The sequence below is a fragment of the Cervus elaphus genome, chromosome 21 (genome assembly GCF_910594005.1).
Source record: "Cervus elaphus chromosome 21, mCerEla1.1, whole genome shotgun sequence".
In the NCBI taxonomy this organism is placed as follows: domain Eukaryota; kingdom Metazoa; phylum Chordata; class Mammalia; order Artiodactyla; family Cervidae; genus Cervus; species Cervus elaphus.
In genome coordinates this window covers 53,597,156-53,616,765 of record NC_057835.1, presented here as the reverse complement: position 1 = coordinate 53,616,765, position 19,610 = coordinate 53,597,156, and the positions used below count along the sequence as shown (strand labels likewise).

General features: G+C 35.2%; 1 protein-coding gene across 1 annotated transcript in view; it reads right to left on the bottom strand.

Annotated features, from left to right (window-relative positions):
- Positions 1–19,610, bottom strand: part of CSMD3 (CUB and Sushi multiple domains 3) — a 1,322,573-nt gene that overhangs the window by 728,666 nt on the left and 574,297 nt on the right. The window contains exon 10 of the mRNA XM_043879976.1: positions 5,142–5,266. Within this exon, the coding sequence (XP_043735911.1) occupies positions 5,142–5,266 (125 nt within the window). The remainder of the gene's footprint in view (positions 1–5,141; positions 5,267–19,610) is intronic.

Genomic DNA, 19,610 nt, shown 5'->3' with positions numbered 1-19,610 from the left:
TCATCCTATTTTGGGGTTTGATTAATTTGCTAGAGCAGCTCACAGAACTCAGAGAAATATTTTACTTACTAGATTACTAATTTATTATGAGAAGAAGTAACTCAGGAATGGCTAGACAAAATAAATGCACAAGGCAAGGCATGGAAATGGCGTTTGAAACATTCATATCATCTCCAGGTATATTATTTTCCTCAAATCTCCAAGTGTTCACCAACTTAGAAGCTCTGTGAACCCTGTCCTTTTGTGGTTTTATGGAGACTTCATTACATATACATGATTAATTAAATCACTGGCTATACATGACTGACTTAATCTTCAGCCCCTCTCTTCTTCTTAGAGGTCAGGGGGTGAGACTATATGATGAAATAGAAAATAATCACCACGTTCTGCCCTTATGGTATTTCCTTGTTTTCAATGTCTGACTATCTCCAAACATGGAAATAATCTTCCTCTCATCTGAATTTTGCAGAGGACTTTATCTCTCTTGTACACAAAACAGTCTATTATGTATTAGTTTTTTCTTTATATCTTGCAAATCAATACAAAATAATTTTTAAAAATGTACATACCTTGTATCTCATGTACTGTTTAATATGCCATACCTACATTCTATATACCTACATACCTACATTCATTAATGCTTGTGAATCCAAAATAAATTAATCAGTATGTTAATAAGTAAATAAACAAATAACTGGATGATTGATTGAATAAAGAAATTAAAAGGTGACTCCTTGGTTTTTACTCCACTTTTCAAAATCTTTCCCCCTCCCCCACCTTTGGCTTTCTTTTCTAATCTTGTCTTAATCAACTCTTCCATTACTCTCAAGAATACCCACACCATTGTGCCTTAAAAGAAAAAAAAAAATTGTTATTTGGGGCAAGCCAAATAAATATTGGCTGAAAATTAGTCAAAAAAGTTTTGCCCAATCTATCAAGATTAACTCTCTTAAATGTTTCCTACATAACAAATTGCCAATTCTCAAACGCTTTCTTTGAACAACATGAAAGTCTAAAATACATTTTCTATATATGTTCCATTCACCACATAAATCTTATTTGCATAAGCTCTAGCTTTTGGGTATCTATTGCATTTCCAACAAAGGAAAATTATTTCCATAACAGTAAATTGTCAAATATCTCATATACATATTCCATTTAGGGAATAAAAATTATTGTCTGAGGTTATGTAATATCTATTAATATTAATTTCTGAATTGTCCTTTTGCTTTTGATTCATAATTTGCTGTTTGTGTGAATTTCAGTCCCTTTAAAAATCAAAATTTCTTGATTGCTCAACCATGCAATACATAGACAGCAGCTATACTAATGACTTCTCAAAGGTGCAGCGCACTGATACTGCTATTTATGCTGCTATCTGGAGAAAAGCATATTTATTCTGTCCAAGCACCCAGGAGACTTGAAAACTATTCTTTATTCAGACTCACAGTGAATAGTCATTTTAAAACTTCAATTACTATTTCAGCATGTTTCCTCCATTACTGTTTCAACACTACAGCCAGTAACTTCTACCAGCAATTTTTTTTTTCTATAAACCATACACACATGTGCCCTGCATGCAATAAGTAAATAAAAGTTGTATATAAATGATTAATATCTGTAGGAAATGTAATATTAAGATAAATAATAATAATATATGAATTTTGAACATACAAATTTTATACCTTCCAAATAATGACTGATGACTATTGAATGAAAATATATATGTATCTCTCTCTCTCTCTCTCTATATATATATATACATACACACACACACACACACACACAGATGTTTGTGCATGTATATTTACATACATATAAATATATCAATCATGTATCTTAGAACCAAAGAAAATATATATACATTAATATTCAACAAACATTTTTTGAGATTTAAGTCAGTACAGAACTGTTCTTTCTACTACTGGGTTTATAAAAAATACAAAATAATATAATACTAGTTTTGCCTTTGAGCAATTTACCATCATAGTAAATATGAATCATTAATTTTATTGAAATGAGAGTCTTAAATGAAAAAAATGGTTTATAGTATCAATCTCACTCTAGGTAAACCTTAAATTCATGATCTGGCTATAATTTCTTGTTCTATGTGAGACTTTGTTCCTGCATTAATCTCTTTTTCTTTAATCTGTCCTCTACTTTCCCATTCTTTTTTTCCATAAAAGAAATGCACACATTTAATTTATGTAAAACTAGATATGTGGACACCACTATCTTGAACCTTAATTTTCACTTTTGTCCCTTATAACTATATCTTGAGTGGAGAATATCATAAGAAATCAACTTTAAACAGCATACTGTTCTTTCATTGTTGGGACATTGGTGAGAGTAATTACCACAATATTTATTTACTCAGTGTCCACTTTATAAAAAACAAAGCAAGATATTTCATATCTCAAAGCCAGGAATAAGTTTGATTTTGTGGTGTCATTTTCATATTTCATAGACAATGGTTTTCATGTAAACTGTACATTTTTTTTATATTTCTTTAGCAGCTGTCACATTTAACATGTAAACCATTATTTTTTTTTCTTAAAACTTAAAAGCTTTTGCACAACAAAGGAGAACATAAACAAAACAAAAAGACAACCTACACATGGGAGAAAATATCTGCAAACAATGGAACCAGCAACAGAGTAATTCCCAAAATATGCAAACAGTTCATATAGCTCAGTATCAAAAAGACAAACAACCCAACCAAAACATGGGCAGAAGATCTAAAAAGACATTTCATCAAAGAAGACATACAGATGACCAGCAGGCACATGAAAAATGCCCAACATCACTAATTATTAGAGAAATTCAAGTCAAAACTTCAATAATAATAAATGCTGGAGAGAGAGTGGGGAGAAAATAAACCCCACTACACTGTTGGTGAGAATGTAAATTGCTACAGCCACTATGGAGAACAGCAGGGCACTTCCTTCAAAGGTGTAAAAACAGAGTTGCCATATGATCCTAAAATCCTAGTTCTGGGCATCTATCTGGAGAAAAACAGAATTTGAACATGCATCCCAAAGTTCATAACAGGACTATTTACAATAGTCAAGACATGGAAGTGACCTAAGTGTCTATTGACAGATGAAAGGATAAAGACATGTGGTACATACATACAATGGAATATTGCTCAGCCATAAAAAAAGAATGAAATAATGTCATTTGCGAAACACAGATGAACCTAGAAATCATAATACTAAGTAAATCAGACAAAGACAAACACTGTATTCTACATTTAAATGTGTAATCTAAAAAATGGATACAGATTAATTTATTTAGAAAACAGCAACAGACTCACAGACAGAAAGCAAACAAATATAGTTACCAAAATGGGTCTGGGGAGAAAGATAAATTAGGAATTGGGATTAAAATATATATACTACTGTATATAAAATAGATAACCAACAATGACTACTGTATGGAACAGGGATTATAATCAATTATCTTGTAACATTGTATAATGACAGACAATGTAAAAAAAAATAAATATTTGTATGTATATCTGAATCACTTTACTGTACAACTTTAACACAGCATTGTAAATCAACTATATTTCCATAATTTTTTAATGTTTTTAACCATCTTGTACAAATAAGCTTTTTTTAGGATCATGTAACTTCCCTTAGGATCATATTTTATCTTATTTTCTCATTATCTCAGTTTCACATTATTATTCAATAATAATAAATATATTTCTTTATCTCTGAAATAATATTTTTAATGTTATTTCACTATATGGAATTTTGTAAGCCTTTGATAATGAGAAAGGTAAGGAATAAACAAATAAATAAAAATACTTGAACCCAAGAAAAATCTAGGCTCTCTTTTCTTCATACTTTGGGTTATTATTGCCAAGGGAGTAGAATATAACTATTTGCTTCCATTTTATTATTTTCTATTCCCTCTTTAGTGATCTGAAATTGGACTGCTCTCCACAAACTATGACATCATTCTTAAAGACTTTGTCATTTTCCAAACATTTGAGCTTGGGAGAGTGACTGGATATCTCTGTGTCTCACAACACTCATTTCTAAAATGGAGATAATAATGCTTAGTCCATTGGTTTGTTTAGAGGATTTAAATGAATCAGAGTATATGCAGTGGTATTAGCACATTGTCTGATGCATACTAAGTGCCTAAAAAATAAAGTCTATGATGAAATTGCCTATATAATTTCACTTTTCAGGTTTTTTATACTTACTAACAGCATAACATCTTTTTTTAGTCTCATAGACTTTAGTCTCATAGTCTCATCATCTTTAATTCCTTCTTATCGCTTTCTCCTTCCATATCCAGCTAGTTGTCAAATACTTTGTCTTTGTCCTCTTTCAATAGCTCTCAAATCTATCTTTTCTCTATTCACCAGAATCTGTCTGAGAGGACTCTAGAGGGTGGGGCAACTGAATGAAAATGTTCCCTCAGGGAGAGGAAGCGCTAATGGAACTTTGAGTACTAAGACACTGAATTACGCAGAGATGCCATTATTAAAAATTACAAGAGCAACAAACAAGCAACAAGAGCACCAGTAAGACAGAGTCAGGTGTTCCTTTTCAAATATCGCTAAATAAAATTTGGAATAAAAGGGCTTCATTTAATTTATATGAAAATAATTCTTAGAAAGGCAGTGTAAGTAAATCTCATCTGCAGTTACTGGTATGAAAAGGCAGAGAACTCACTGATTTGTCTTAGTTTAAATTAACTAATTCTAGAACAAGTGTTCCACCTCCACTGCCACTGACATCATGACTACTGTACATTTACACAGTTAAAATGGCAAAGCATACAAATGGAGGTGCAATTATTGTTTAAAACTCCATATCTACATTAACTCCTATACAGGGTGAGTTATAATTTTTAAAAAGGCAAAAAAGAGTTATCATTGCCTGTATTACATATTTTAATGTTCCAATTTGTTACCATATGATTATTAGACTGCAAACTGCTTGGGAATCTGACACAGTGGTTTGCCTATTTCATATTTTCAATAATATTGTCAAATACATGAGCTAAATGTTTCCTGCATTCCAATTCAAAGTTTCAATTGAAATTTATACTCAATGGAATGAATTCACACTATTAAAATGTGTTAAGAAAGCATTTTTATTTTAAAGACTCTTCCTTACCTTTACATACAGGCCTGTGATCACTCCAAGCAGCAAAAACTTCAGCTATCCGTTGGCAGGTGATGCTCTTAGCACCCTGTAGGACATAATCTTCATCACAAGAGAACTGCACAGTTGATCCAAGGCTAAAATAGACCAAAGGATTAAAAAAACAGTATTAGAAGCATATAAATAACGATTAGGTTCCAGTTCTACTGGCAGTATCGAGTAGGTGAAAAATGTCGCACAGTGACAAAAAATTTTCTTTTGGGGAACCAAAATATGAAAATATGACTTGTACAAATATATAATAAAAATCATAAATACCAATCTACTGCAAATCAATAACATGCTGATGTTGGTAGGAAATGTAGAAAGCTCTCATCAAGTTTAATTACCTTGTAAGTTGTAGAAGCCAAAGCTAAACTGACTTAATTTCCCATCCTAAGTAGGTGGTAAATGTGAAGCAGAGTAGACTTCTAAACTTAAATTCCAATGCATGTGTTCATACCACATGGCAGTACTTCTTTAGCAGATATTTACATAGGTATTTACTTGGACACGTATTTGCCCATCCATATGTGTGTATTAGTCGCTCAGTCGTATCTGACTCTGCGACCCCATGGACTGTACTTCACCAGGCTCCTTTGTCTGTGGGATTCTCCAGGCAATAATACTGGAGTGGGTTGCCATTTCCTTCTCCAATGTCCATCCATGGATGTGTGTATATGTTTTTTTCTGAAATAAACTGACCATGCATTTTCCCCCTAAAATCCTTAAATAGCAACTTATCAGTGGGAAAAAAATAACAAAGTCTATTTTCTTAACATGGTTTAAATTCCTTCCAGTAATAAGTCCCTGGCAGCTTCTCCACCTCATCTCTAACACAATGCAACATGTCATCAGCACCTGTAGAAGCTGACAGTTTTGCACAGGCCATGCTGTTTTCTGTCTGCACTATTCTCCCTGCCCTCTGTGCCTGGAGAACATTATCTGTACCCTCTCACCCAGGCAGTGCCTGAACAGATCCTGGTCAACTTCCTGAGCTTGTCATGCAGGCAGATTTCATGATCACATTTGAGTTGCTACAAGAGATCTCTGGAACAGTGTGGAGGGCAGTTTAAAAGGAAGATTACTCAGAGAAAGGTAGGCCAGTCGAACCATAACTCAAGTAGTTTAGGTCAAGGATTGGCAACTATGTCCATCCTGCAGGCTAAATCTGGTCTACTGGCTGTGTGTGTATATATATATATATATGTATGTATGTATACATATATGTGTGTATATGTATGTATGTATGTGTATATACACACATATATGTATACATATATACATGCATATACATATACACATATATACATACATATATGTATACATACACATATATATTATATGTTCACACACATAAATGTATAAAGCCAGTAGACCAGGTTTAGTCTGCAGGATGGACACAGTTGCCAACCCTTGACCTAAACTACTTGAGTTATGGTATATATATGTATGTATGTATATATATGTATATGGTTTATGCATATATATACATATGTGTGGGCATACATATATATATATTTCATATAAAGTGAAACATTTATCTTTAATACACATTTTAATGCAGATTTGTCCAAAATGCCCAAGTCCAGAAATACTGTATCCCTATAAGTGGACAAAGCTATCCTTGAGTAGGGCTTCCCAGATGGTGCTAGTGGTAAAGAACTTACCTGCCAATGAAGGAGACATAAGAGACATGGGTTAGATCCCTGGGTTGGGAGGATCCCCTGGAGGAGGGCATGCAACCCACTCCAGTATTCTTGCCTGGAGAACCCCATGGGCAGAGGAGCCTGGCAGGCTACAGACCATAGGGTCGCAAAGAGTCAGACACAACTGAAGCAACCTAACTTGCATGCATTCTTGGTTAATATTCTCTGTCATGGCTACTTAAATTGCTTGTAATTCTGGAGAAGGAAATGGCAGTCATGTACTCAACTCTTATACAAGACACATTTATTGTATTCCAGGGACAAAAAAGAATGTAATGTGATCAAAAAAGGATGTAATGTGATTACAGTACACAAATTAAGAGGACAGGGGTATGAAATGAAGTTAAGGAAGAAAAGAGACTGAGGGCAGATCATTTATAAATCAGTACACCATAGTAAGAGTTGTAACTTTTACTCTGGGAGAATGGAGGAATAGTTATAGGATTATGAACTAAAGGAATGGCATTATGACATTTAATGTTTTAAAGTGACCATATCATCTGCTGGTTGAAGAATAAAGGTTAAGAAGAAAAAGGCAGAAGTAGGAATTTGATACCGCCTCTTGGAGTAATCATGGTTCTCAGGGAGATGGGATCTACACTAGGAAGGTTCAGTTCAGTCACTCAGTCATGTTTGACTCTTTGTGACCCCATGAACTGAAACATGCCAGGCCTCCCTGTCCATCACCAACTCCTAGAGTTTACTCAAACTCATGTCCATTGAGTTGGTGATGCCATCCAACTGTCGACCCCTTCTCCTCCCACCTTCAATCTTTCCCAGCATCAGGGTATTCTCAAATGAGTCAGTTCTTTGCATCACGTGGCCAAAGTACTGGAGTGTCAGTTTCAGCATCACTCCTTCCAGTGAATATTCAGGACTGATTTCCTTTAGGATAGACCGGTTGGATCTCCCTGCAGTCCAAGGGACTCTCAAGAGTCTTCTCCAACCCCACAGTTCAAAAGCATCAATTTTTTGGCGCTCAGCTTTCTTTATAGTTCAACTTTCACATCCATACATGACTACTGGAAAAACCATAGCTTTGACTAGATGGAGCTCTGTTGGCAAAATAATGTCCCTGCTTTTTAATATGTTGTCTAAGTTGGTCATAACTTTTATTCCAAGGAGCAAGCTTCTTTTAATTTCTTTTAATTTCATGGCTGCAGTCACCATCTGCAGTGTAGCTGTTAGAAATTAATGATGGTAAAACATTAAAAAAGAGACCTTAGTACAAGATCTGGCTCACAGAAGTCTGGCCCCCAGAACTTAATGAACTAAATTAATAAACTAAATGAAAGATTCCATCAAGGGCACTGTATTTGTCACAGATGACTATAATACTCTAATTTAACCAGGCTGTTCTTACTAAAAACAATATATTGCATCTTGTTTAAGTAACAAGTGTTTTAGCTTGTTTCTTTTGATTATTGAAAACTATAAAGACAGACAATTTGTTATAATAAACACTTAGTGCTTTGCTGCTACACCTATACCAAAGACTGGCAGTGATGGTCTCAAGTTTCTTCCTTACCCCTCACCAAAGATTAACCATTCCATTTTTTTTTTTGCATCAATTAATACACTGGGGGAGGTAGTTTAGAGTTGACATTAATAGTTTAAACTGCAGATCTTTCAAATCCTAACTCTTCCCTTTGCCAGCTTTATGGCTTTGAGAAAATAACAATCTCTCTAAGCCTCAGCATCCTTATCTGTCATGATAACGATATGAAATATCATTTATAAACTATACAATGGCAAACACATTTGGGACACTCAATTATATTTCTAAATCACAGAAATAGTTGTGAAAGCCATTAATTTCTTCCCCACTTTTGAAAAAAGACTCTTCTTTGGGGATCTGCAAGTACCTTCATCCAGGATCATAGCTATATTTTAACATATTCTAAAACAAAAATATAAACGTAAAAAACAACATAGAGAAAGCAGAAGTTAATAAAATAAGCAGCCTCTTTAGCAGAATCCAAGGGAAACAATATCCAGAAAATGAGTACCTTTAACAAACACATTTTTATTTTATGAACTGCTTTAACATGAGTTGAAATTAAAGAAAGTGTTTCATTAAAAATATTTATGTCAAGGGAAGCAGTAAAAGAATACAAGTTCTGTAATTTTCACTGCAATTTCTTTGTCACTAATGAAGAGACATCTGTTTTACCAGGTTGAATAAAACGTTCCAGTTTAGTTAAGTTACATAATCTGATAGAACATTTTGAAATAAATGATTGAATACATTTTCAATATGAAAATATTACATTATAAAGCATGTGATATACAAGAGCGTAGTTTGAAAAACAATCGTTGACCTAGCCTATGTGTAAATACTACCATATTTTTAAAAAATTATACTTATTATTGCAAAAACACATTATAACCTCAAAGCTGTCACAAAAAGAAGATATGAGTTTTCAAAATATATAAATGTTTCCTCTTTTAATCAAATAGCTAATATAATTTCATACAAATAAAAAAATATGAGATAAGGAAGAACAAGTGATGGTATCTGAGTCAAAGAAGATTTAAGAAATAAGAAGCAGGGGATCTTGAGAGAATGACATAAATAGTAAATTTGTAACTAATTTTTTTTCAGTTATTGAATTTTGGTTTATTTAAAGATCCAGACAACTTCCTGACAGATGCAAAACTTTATCACTAACGAAGGTGCATATTTTTTTTTTCGAAATTATCACTATATTACTAGAAACTATCCAAACATGAAAGATGACCTAAAAATTAAAACATCTTCAAACCATTTCTATAAAGAAAAAAAAATACTAAACATGTAGAAAATAACTATCACTAAAATGACCTCAAAAATCACTAAGATAATATGCTTTTTAGACTTTTGGCAGGGATACTACATGCCAGAATAAATGGAACTATGTCAAAGTTTTGAGTGAATATAAGTTAGAAATCTAGCATTCTATTCATACTTATTCAAACAAGTGGAATCAAAATGTCATAGTTTTTTAGCTGGGCAAAAATTCACAGTTTCTATATATATATAATACATATTATTTATATATATGCAAATACAGTTTTTACTACACTAGACAAAGGCTTAAAAAACAAGAAATTAACATGTGATGCAGTATTAACTAAAGTACAGATTTTGTTCAAATTTCACAAAATTTTATGCTTGTGCCCATTATTTGTTTTCGTAGATTATTCAAGTTTCCATATTTATTTAACTGCATTGAACAGCTTTAGTTTCATGTAACAATTTCTAAAAAACTATGTTTCCATTTTTATTCTGTCATATATATTTTCTAAAATTCCTTTTATGGCTTCTTAGATACACCCATCATTTAAAAGTGGACATTTAATTTCCAAATGCATTGGGTTTTTAAAGTAGCTTTGATATTAATTTCTCAAATTGATACTAATTTCTCATTTAAATTGCCCTCTTCTTTGTAATCACCCTCTGTCTTTTTTTCAGTCTTTTAACTTTATTGAGGCTTTCAATGACTAAGTCAAAGATCTCTCCTGGTAACTAGAGAGTGTTAACAAATCTTGATCACTTTCTGTAATGACCTAAGTGAGTGTCTCACAGCAAGATCACAAATTCAAAGTGTTCCAAATTGAACTTGCCTTTCCTGAGATCCATTTGTCTTCCTAAAATTCCAATCTTAGTACATTCTACTACTATCTATTTAGTAATCCAAGACAGAAGCATCTACACTTGCAAAGAATTTTCATTAATTAAATTATTCAATATACATTCACTGCTTATGTAGGAGAGACAACCTCAAATGTCTTATAGATAATCAAGGCCAAAAGCTTGATCATGAATAGGTGAGTATCTGCTTGCTTAAACCATTTATATTTAAAAGGATTTCCTTTTTCTTCAAATACTATACAGAACCAACAAAATAGAAAACTTGCTGACTATGATTATTGTACCCTTTGGGATATGTTAGGTACTGACAAAGAGAACACAATACCAAAAGAAGATATAAGACTCTCCTCTCAGAGTTCATTGACATATAGGGGAGACAAATAGGAAAAATAAAATAAAATGTGCTACCATATCATAAGGGTGGAGACTGCTATGAAAGAAGAAAGAGAGGCACATAATCAAGGCTTGTTTGGGGGTTGAAACCTTAGCTTAGTACTGAAAACTGAGCAGTTATAGCCAAACAATAAATAGGAAAGCCATTTCTAGGTAAGGAATGCACGATAGAAAACTCCGAGGGGTTACAGTCATGATAGATTTTGGGAACCACAAAAGTTTGAGAACAAGTAACAACTATGACTACAGTCTGTGTATATGTGTGTGTGTGTGTGTATAAGTGGAAAGTTGAAGTGGGAGTGAGATGAGGGATAAAGGATTGATGATATATGAAATTAAAGAAAAAAACTGAGATTTAGTTATAGAAAGCATTTCTATACCCTGTATATCTGGCAGATTTTATCTGTTCCCTTTCAACAATTATTCCTTACCCCTCAAACAGAACCATACCTTATTTAGGATATAGGTATATTTTCTAGATTTCCATGACACCCCCAGGAAGTCTCATACTTAATTTAAACCTATTATGCTGATTTCATTTTGCTAAGCTACTGGCTGTTTCAAAGGTGTGTGGTGGTTGGTGGTTTAGTCACTAAGTTTTGTCCAACTCTTGTGAGCCTGTGGTCTATAGTCAGCCAGGCTCCTCTGTCCATGGGATTCTCCAGGCAAGAATATTGGAGTGGGTTACCATTTCCTTCTCCATCAAAGGTGTGTAGGACAACCATTTTTGGCCAGTGAAATGGCTGGTCAAGACGTCTCATGCTCAACAAAAATACAAGAACTCAAAAAGAGAAAAATCTTTGCCAGTTTTCCTTCTTCCTTCTTTAAAAGAAGGATTGATACCTAGAACAAGAGTAATAGCGGTCGTCTTCCCATCACAAGACAATCAGCATAATACTCAAAACTAACATACTAAGAATGATATAGAAAATTATACTATAAATGTAATGTTTTAATATATTTCTAACTATGTATATATTAAACTTTTTTTCAACAAAAGATTACCATGATTTAAATGAGGTGTAGTCTTAAACCATGTCTTATATCACCTTCTCTTTTCAACATTTTTAGTATAACATTGCAATAACAGCTTGTTTTTCCATTTTTCCCCTCAAGTAATGACGAAACTATGAGGATAAAGCTAACAAAATATATAAAATTATACACTCAGAAAGTTTGCACAGTATATAGACTAAGGTTTGTTATCTGTTTTAAGATTGCCTTCCCATGTCAAAAATTTTGTTATTTCCTAAATGTCCTATCAGCTTAGATAACATACTTGAAGTAACTTTCAAAAATCTATTCTTACTATTTCTTCTATATATTTATACCACTTAAAAGATTTTTTAAAATTAGAGTGTTTTAAAAAAAAAAAATTAGAGGGTTTTGACATCATGATATTGCCCTGTGCAGTCTGAGCCCCACACAATAGAGTATATATGCTTGTATTGCTCTTTATTTTCATGCCTAGGTAAGATGTCTTTTTAAGGAACTTTCTCAAAGAGATGAGAAACAACTTTCAATAGGGACAATAGTATTATAATTCTTAACTGCACTGGTCTTAAAACATAACATCAGAGAAGGCTACAATACAGATTTACCCAAATTCAACTCATCAAGCTTTTCTTAAGTATCTAAACTGCTGTTGGATTGGTGATGAAAAATACAAGAAGATGATATATGTTTTCAATAAGCAAAATAAAGTCCAGTATTGTGGTAAGAGAAGCACACAAGTGAATATCATTTAAACCATATGAACAAGAGAATATAGACACAAGTTATGGGAAACCCAGGAAGATGAAAGTCCATTTGAAGAGTGGATAGAATTCTCATAGGCAAACATATTCTAGGAAGAGAGAAGAGCATGTGCTATATTACTGACCTGATAAAGTATAGAGACATTTGGAAGAATCGGTTGCCTTAAGCAAACAGTTAATTTCAGGGAACAGTAGTCTGTATTTTTTAATGTTTCTTTTTAAAGTACACATCACACAACTAAACTGATATATTTTCTGAAGAGGCACGTTTAGCATGCTGTAACACAATACAGTAGAAATGGAAATATAATGTCAGAAAGTTAGATTTGGACTGTGTGAAGGAGAAATTTAAATGCAAGAATGCAGATATATAAGTGATGCAGGAAGAACACCAAATTGCAAGCCATAAGCTCTGGGTTCAAGGCATGCCTTTATTACTGCTAAGCGTGCAAACTTCTGGCATACAGGTATACTCATGAGCAAAACAAATATTGGCACGTACAATGTTATAATAGGTAACAACACAATGGTTGTGAAAGTACTTTTAAGTTAATGTATGCTATACGTCAGGGTTCCCCAGTGGCTCAGTGGATAAGGAATCCGCCTGCAATGCAGGAGTCATGGGAGACAGGGGTTTGATACTTGAGTCAGGAAGATCCTCTGGAGGAGGGCATAACAACCCACTCCAATATTCTTGCTTGGAGAATCCCATGGACAGAGGAGCCTGACAGGCTACAGTCCATAGGGTCACAAAAAGTTGGACACCACTAAAGAGTCTCTTGATGAAAGTGAAAGAGGAGAGTGAAAAAGTCAGCTTAAAGCTCAACATTCAGAAAATTAAGATCATGGCATCCAGTCCCATCACTTTATGGCAAATAGATGTGGAAACAGTGGAAACAGTGGCTGACTTTATTCTTTTGGGCTCCAAAATCACTGAAGATATTGATAGCAGCCATGAAATTAAAAGATGCTTACTCCTTAGAAGGAAAGTAATGACCAAACTAGACAGCATATTAAAAAGCAGAGACATTACTTTGTCAACAAAGGTCCGTCTAGTCAGGCTATGGTTTTTCCAATAGTTATGTATGGATGTAAGAGTTGGTCTATAAAGAAAGCTGAGTGCTGAAGAACTGATGCTTTTGAACTGTGGTGTTGGAAAAGACTCTTGAGAGTCCCTTGGACTACAAGGAGATCCAATCAGTCCATCCTAAAGGAGACCAGTCCTGGGTGTTCATTGGAAGGACTGATGGTGAGGCTGAAACTCCAATAATTTGGTCACCTGATGCGAAGAGCTGACTCATTTGAAAAGACCCTGATGCTGGGAAAGATTGAGGGCAGGAGAATGAGACGACAGAGAATGAAATGGTTGCAAGGCATCAACGATTCAATGGACATGAATTTGGGTAGACTCCAAAAGCTGGTGATGGACAGGGAGGCCTGGCATGCTGTGGTTCATGGGGTCACAAAGAGTAGGACATGAATGAGTGACTGAACTGAACTGAACTGAAGTGATTGAGCATGCATGTGCATATGTTATATGTCTGTGTGTAATAACTGATATAATTTCTTAGTTCAGTGAACTTTGGGAGATAACACATTTTTGATGCAGGAGTAATGTATGAGGAGTTATAAAATAAGAATCTTTACCTGAAAGACAAGTGTAATATACCTCCAACAGAGGAGGTAACCATTGGTATTGCAATGGTTAGAATTTTTAAGTGTATAAAGTAAGAAGGAGGCAATATGAGTTGAAAATAATCAATTAATAAGATTGAAGAAGCAGAATTAATAAATTGTTGTATTTAGAGAGTAAAGATTTTTAAATCTGTATTTACTGGGAAAATCATAGGAAAATCAAAAAGAGAAAGAAATGATGAATAACCAAACATTTATTGAGCCTTACTTAATTTTGGGTACTTAAATATGCAATTTTATGACAGATAATCTAGTCCTACACTAAAACAGAACAATTTGGTGTTACTCTTTCTATTTTTATTGAAGAAACAGAACTTTGGGGACAATAATGAGCTTCTCTAAATCAAATAAGAGTGACAGTATCTAAAATTAAGATTCATCTAATTCCAAATTCCATGTTCTCTCATTTGGAATGATGTATATGTGTTGTGGAGAAAGATTAGCTCAATTTTTTTTTAAGTTAAAAAAGTAAATATCCATATGTCAGGTGAGTGAAAATAACAAAGACCTAGGAGAAACACAGAAAGTCATGAATATTGAATCTTTCAGATTTCTTAAAAAACTGGAAATAGAACTGCCATATGACCCAGCAATACCACTTCTGGGCATACACACCGAGGAAACCAGATCAGAAGTAATGCTATTCTTAAAGCTTAATATACAGTAGAAGATGGGAGTTTTGAAACTGGAACATGGAGGAAGGTTTATTTTTAGGGAATGCGAGGAGAAAACGAATTCCACAAGAAAAGAATGAAAAATGGATAGCCAGAGAGTAGATTTGGGGAAACTAAGGTATTCCTTGGTCATGTAAATAACCAAGAAACATGTAATAAAGATATTACAATGATGACAGTAGGGTCAAGGAAAATGAGGACTGCAAAAATTAATTTAATTTGGGATGGATAAGTCATTAGTAATTAAAGAGATGATGCAAAAAGCCAGACTAAAAAACCTTAGGAAATAGTTGTATGATAAGGTAGTGTCACATAGGTAGCTATTCTTTAAAAGATTTTTATGGGAGGACATTTAACAACTTTGTCGGAGAAGGTAATGGCAACCCACTCCAGTACTCTTGCCTGGAAAATCCCATGGACAGAGGAGCCTAGTAGGCTGCAGTCCACAGGATCGTGAAGAGTCAGACACGACGAGCGACTTCACTTTCACTTTTCACTTTTAGGCATTGGAAAGGGAAATGGCAACCCACTCCAGTGTTCTTGCCTGGAGAATCCCAGGGATGGTGGAGCCTGGTGGGCTGCTGCCTAAGGGGTCGCACAGAGTCCGACACAACTGAAGTGACTTAGCAGCAGCAGCAGCAGCAACATAACACCTTTGTAAATTTCTATTAGTGATCTCTTTGCAATTAGATATATAAATGAACATATTTAGAAATCTCATGCTAGAACAGGGGGTGAAGATGGGTCCAAATTCAAAAGTTGGACAGATTGCATCATGAGAGTCAGCTTTTCCTCATTATGTTACTGTTTTAATATTCAGTTCAGTTCAGTTCATTTCAGTTGCTCAGTTTTATCTGACTCTTTATGACCCCATGAACTGTAGCACGCTAGGCTTCCTTGTCTATCACCAACTCCTGGGGTTTACTCAGGTCTACTGAGTCTATGATGCCATCCAAACATCTCATCCTCTGTGGTCCCCGTATCCTCCCACCGTCAATTTTTCCCAGCATCAGTCGTTTCAAATGAGTCAGTTCTTCACATCATGTGGCCAAAGTATTGGAGTTTCAGCTTCAACATCAGTCCTTCCATTGAATATTCAGGACTGATTTCCTTTAGAAGGGACTGGTTGGATCTCCTTGCAGTCCAAGGGACTCTCAAGAGTCTTCTCCAATGACACAGTTCAAAAGCATCAATTCTTCAGTGCTCAGCTTTCTTTATAGTCCAACTCTCACATGCATACATGACTACTGGAAAAACCATAGCCTTGACTAGACGGACCTTTGTTGGCAAAGTAATGTCTCTGCTTTTTAATATGCTCTCTAGGCTGCTCATAACTTTCCTTCCAAGGAGTAAGCGTCATTTAATTTCATGGCTGCTATCAACATCTGCAGTGATTTTGGACCCCCAAAAAATAAAGTCAGCCACTGTTCCCACTGTTTCCCCATTTATTTGCCATGAAGTGATGGGACTGGAGGCCATGATCTTTGTTTTCTGAATGTTGAGCTTTAAGCTAACTTTTTCACTCTCCTCTTTCACTTTCATCAAGAGGCTCTTAAGTTGTTCTTCACTTTCTGCCATAAAGGTGGTGTCTGCATATCTGAGGTTATTGATATTTATCCTGGCAATCTTGAGTCCAGCTTGTGCTTCATCTAGACCAGCGTTTCTCATGATGTACTCTGCATATAAGTTAAATAAGCAGCTAACAATATACATCCTTGATGTACTGCTTTCGGATTTGGAGCCAGTCTGTTGTTCCATGTCCAGTTCTAACTGTTGCTTCCTGACCTGCAGAAAGGTTTCTCAGGAGACAAGTCAAGTGGTCTGGTATTCCCATCTCTTTCAGAATTTTCCACAGTTTATAATGATCCACACAGTCAAAGGTTTTGGCATAGTCAATAAAGCAGAAATAGACGTTTTTTTCTGGAGCTCTCTTGCTCTTTTGATGATTCAATGGATGTTGGCAATTTGATTTCTGGTTCCTCTGCCTTTTCTAAACCCAGCTTGCACATCTGGAAGTTCACAGTTCACATATGGTTGAAGCCTGGCTTTGAGAATTTTGAGCACTACTTTACTAACATGTGAGATGAGTGCATTTGTGTGGAACTTTGAACATTCTTTGGGATTGCCTTTCTTTGGGATTGGAATGAAAACTGTCCTTTTTCCAGTCCTATGGCCACTGCTGAGTTTTCCAAATTTTCTGGCATATTGAGTGCAGAACTTTCACAGCATTATCATTTAGGATTTGAAATAGCTCAATTGGCATTCTGTCACCTCCACTAGCCTTGTTTATAGTGATGATTACTAAGGCCCACTTGACTTCACATTCCAGGATGTCTGGTTCTAGGTGAGTAATCACACCATTGTGATTATCTGGGTCATGAAGATCTTTTTTGTATAGTTCTTCTGCGTATTCTTACCACCTCTTCTCAATATCTTCTGCCTCTGTTAGGTCCCTACCATTTCTGTCCTTTATGTGCTCATCTTTGCCTGAAATATCCCCGTGCTATCTCTAATTTTCTTGAAGAGATTTTAGTCTTTCCCATTCTGTTTTTGTTTTTTTTTTTTCCTCTATTTCTTTGCACTGATCACTGAGGAAGGCTTTCTTATTCTCCTTGCTATTCTTTGGAACTCTGTATTCAAATGGGTATATTCTTCCTTTTCTCCTTTGCTTTTCCCTTCTCTTCTTTTCAAAGCTATTTGTAAGGCCTCTTCAGACAGCCATTTTGTTTTTTTGCATTTATTTTTCTTGGGATGGTCTTGACCCCTGTCTCCTGTACAGTATCATGAATCTCCATCCATAGTTCATTGGGCACTCTGTCTATCAGATCTAGTCCTTTAAATCTATATATTTAAGGATAAGAGGCTTCAATCTCAAAGAAAGGCAGTGCCAATGGATGTTCAAATATTCTTTGAACAATGAGCACAATTGCACTCATCTCTCACCCTAGCAAAGTAATGCTCAAAATTCTCCAAGCCAGGCTTCAACAGAACATGAAGCATGAACTTCCAGATGTTCAAGCTGATTTGAGAAAAGGCACAGGAACCAGAAATCATATTGCCAACATCCGTTGGATATCAAAAAAGCAAGAGAGCTTCAAAAAACATCTATTTCTGCTTTATTGACTATGCCAGTCTTTCACTGTATACATCATCACAAACTGTGGAAAATTCTGAAAGAGATGGGAATACCAGACCACCTGACCTGCCTCTGGAGAAACCTGTATGCAGGTCAGGAAGCAACAGTTAGAACTGGACACGGAACAACTGACTGGTTACAAATAGGGAAAGGAGTACGTCTAGGCTGTGTATTGTCAGCTGCTTATTTAACTTACATGCAGAGTACATTATGAGAAATGCTGGTCTGGATGAAGCACAAGCTGAAATCAAGATTGCCGGGAGAAATATCAGTAACCTCAGATATGCAGATGACACCACCCTTATGGCAGAAAGTGAAGAACAACTTAAGAGCCTCTCGATGAAAGTGAAAGAGGAGAGTGAAAAGGTTAGTTTAAAACTCAACATTCAGAAAATCAAGATCATGGCCTCCAGTCCCATCACTTCATGGCAAATATATGGAGAAACAGTGGAAACAGTGACTGACTTTTTTGGGGGGCGGCTCCATAATCACCGCAGATGGTGATTGTAGCCATGAAATTAAAAGATGCTTACTCTTTGGAAGGAAAGTTATGACCAACCCAGACAGCATATTAAAAAGCAGAGACATTACTTTGGCAACAACGATCTGACTAGTCAAGGCTATGTTTTTTCCAGTAGTCATGTATGGATGCGAGAGTTGTACTATAAAGGTGAGTGCGGACAAATTGATTCTTTTGAACTGTGGTGTTGGAGAAGACTCTTGAGAGTCCCTTGGACTGCAAGGAGATCCAACCAGTCCATCCTAAAGGAGATCAGTCCTGGGTGTTCACTGAAAGGACTGATGTTGAAGATGAAACCCCAATACATTGGCCACCTGATGTGAAGAGTTGACTAATTGAAACGACCCTGATGCTGGGAAAGATTGAGGGCAGTAGGAGAAGGGAACAGGAATGAGATGGTTGGATGGCATCACTGACTCAATGTACATGAGTTTGGGTCGGTTCCGGGAGTTGGTGATGAACAGGGAGGCCTGGTGTGCTGCAGTTCATGGGGTCACAAAGAGTCGAACACAACTAAGTGACTGAACTGAACTAAAAATTTAAACATCCCCTTGAAAAAAACCCATGGTGATTGGTGCTGTAATTAACTGTTCCTACTTTCCTGTCTTCCCCTCACTCCTACCATGTACCTGGCAGCTTGTAATTACTACCAAGCTTTACATCTGATTTGCTAGGAAATAGTGTTTCCAATTAAAAAAAAAAATTAGAAGCCACTCTACCTCCTAAATATGTTTTGTGCATTACAAAGAAAATAATATTCCACTTGAAAATAATATAGGAATTGTTCTCCCTAGATCCCATGCCAATACATTCAGGGGCTGCCATTAGTTTAGCAATGGTGATTGGCAAATCTTCAGAAATTTTCTTGGTAGTGTTTTTAATGTATAAATAATAGAGCAAAAACACATTCTTAACAGATATGAA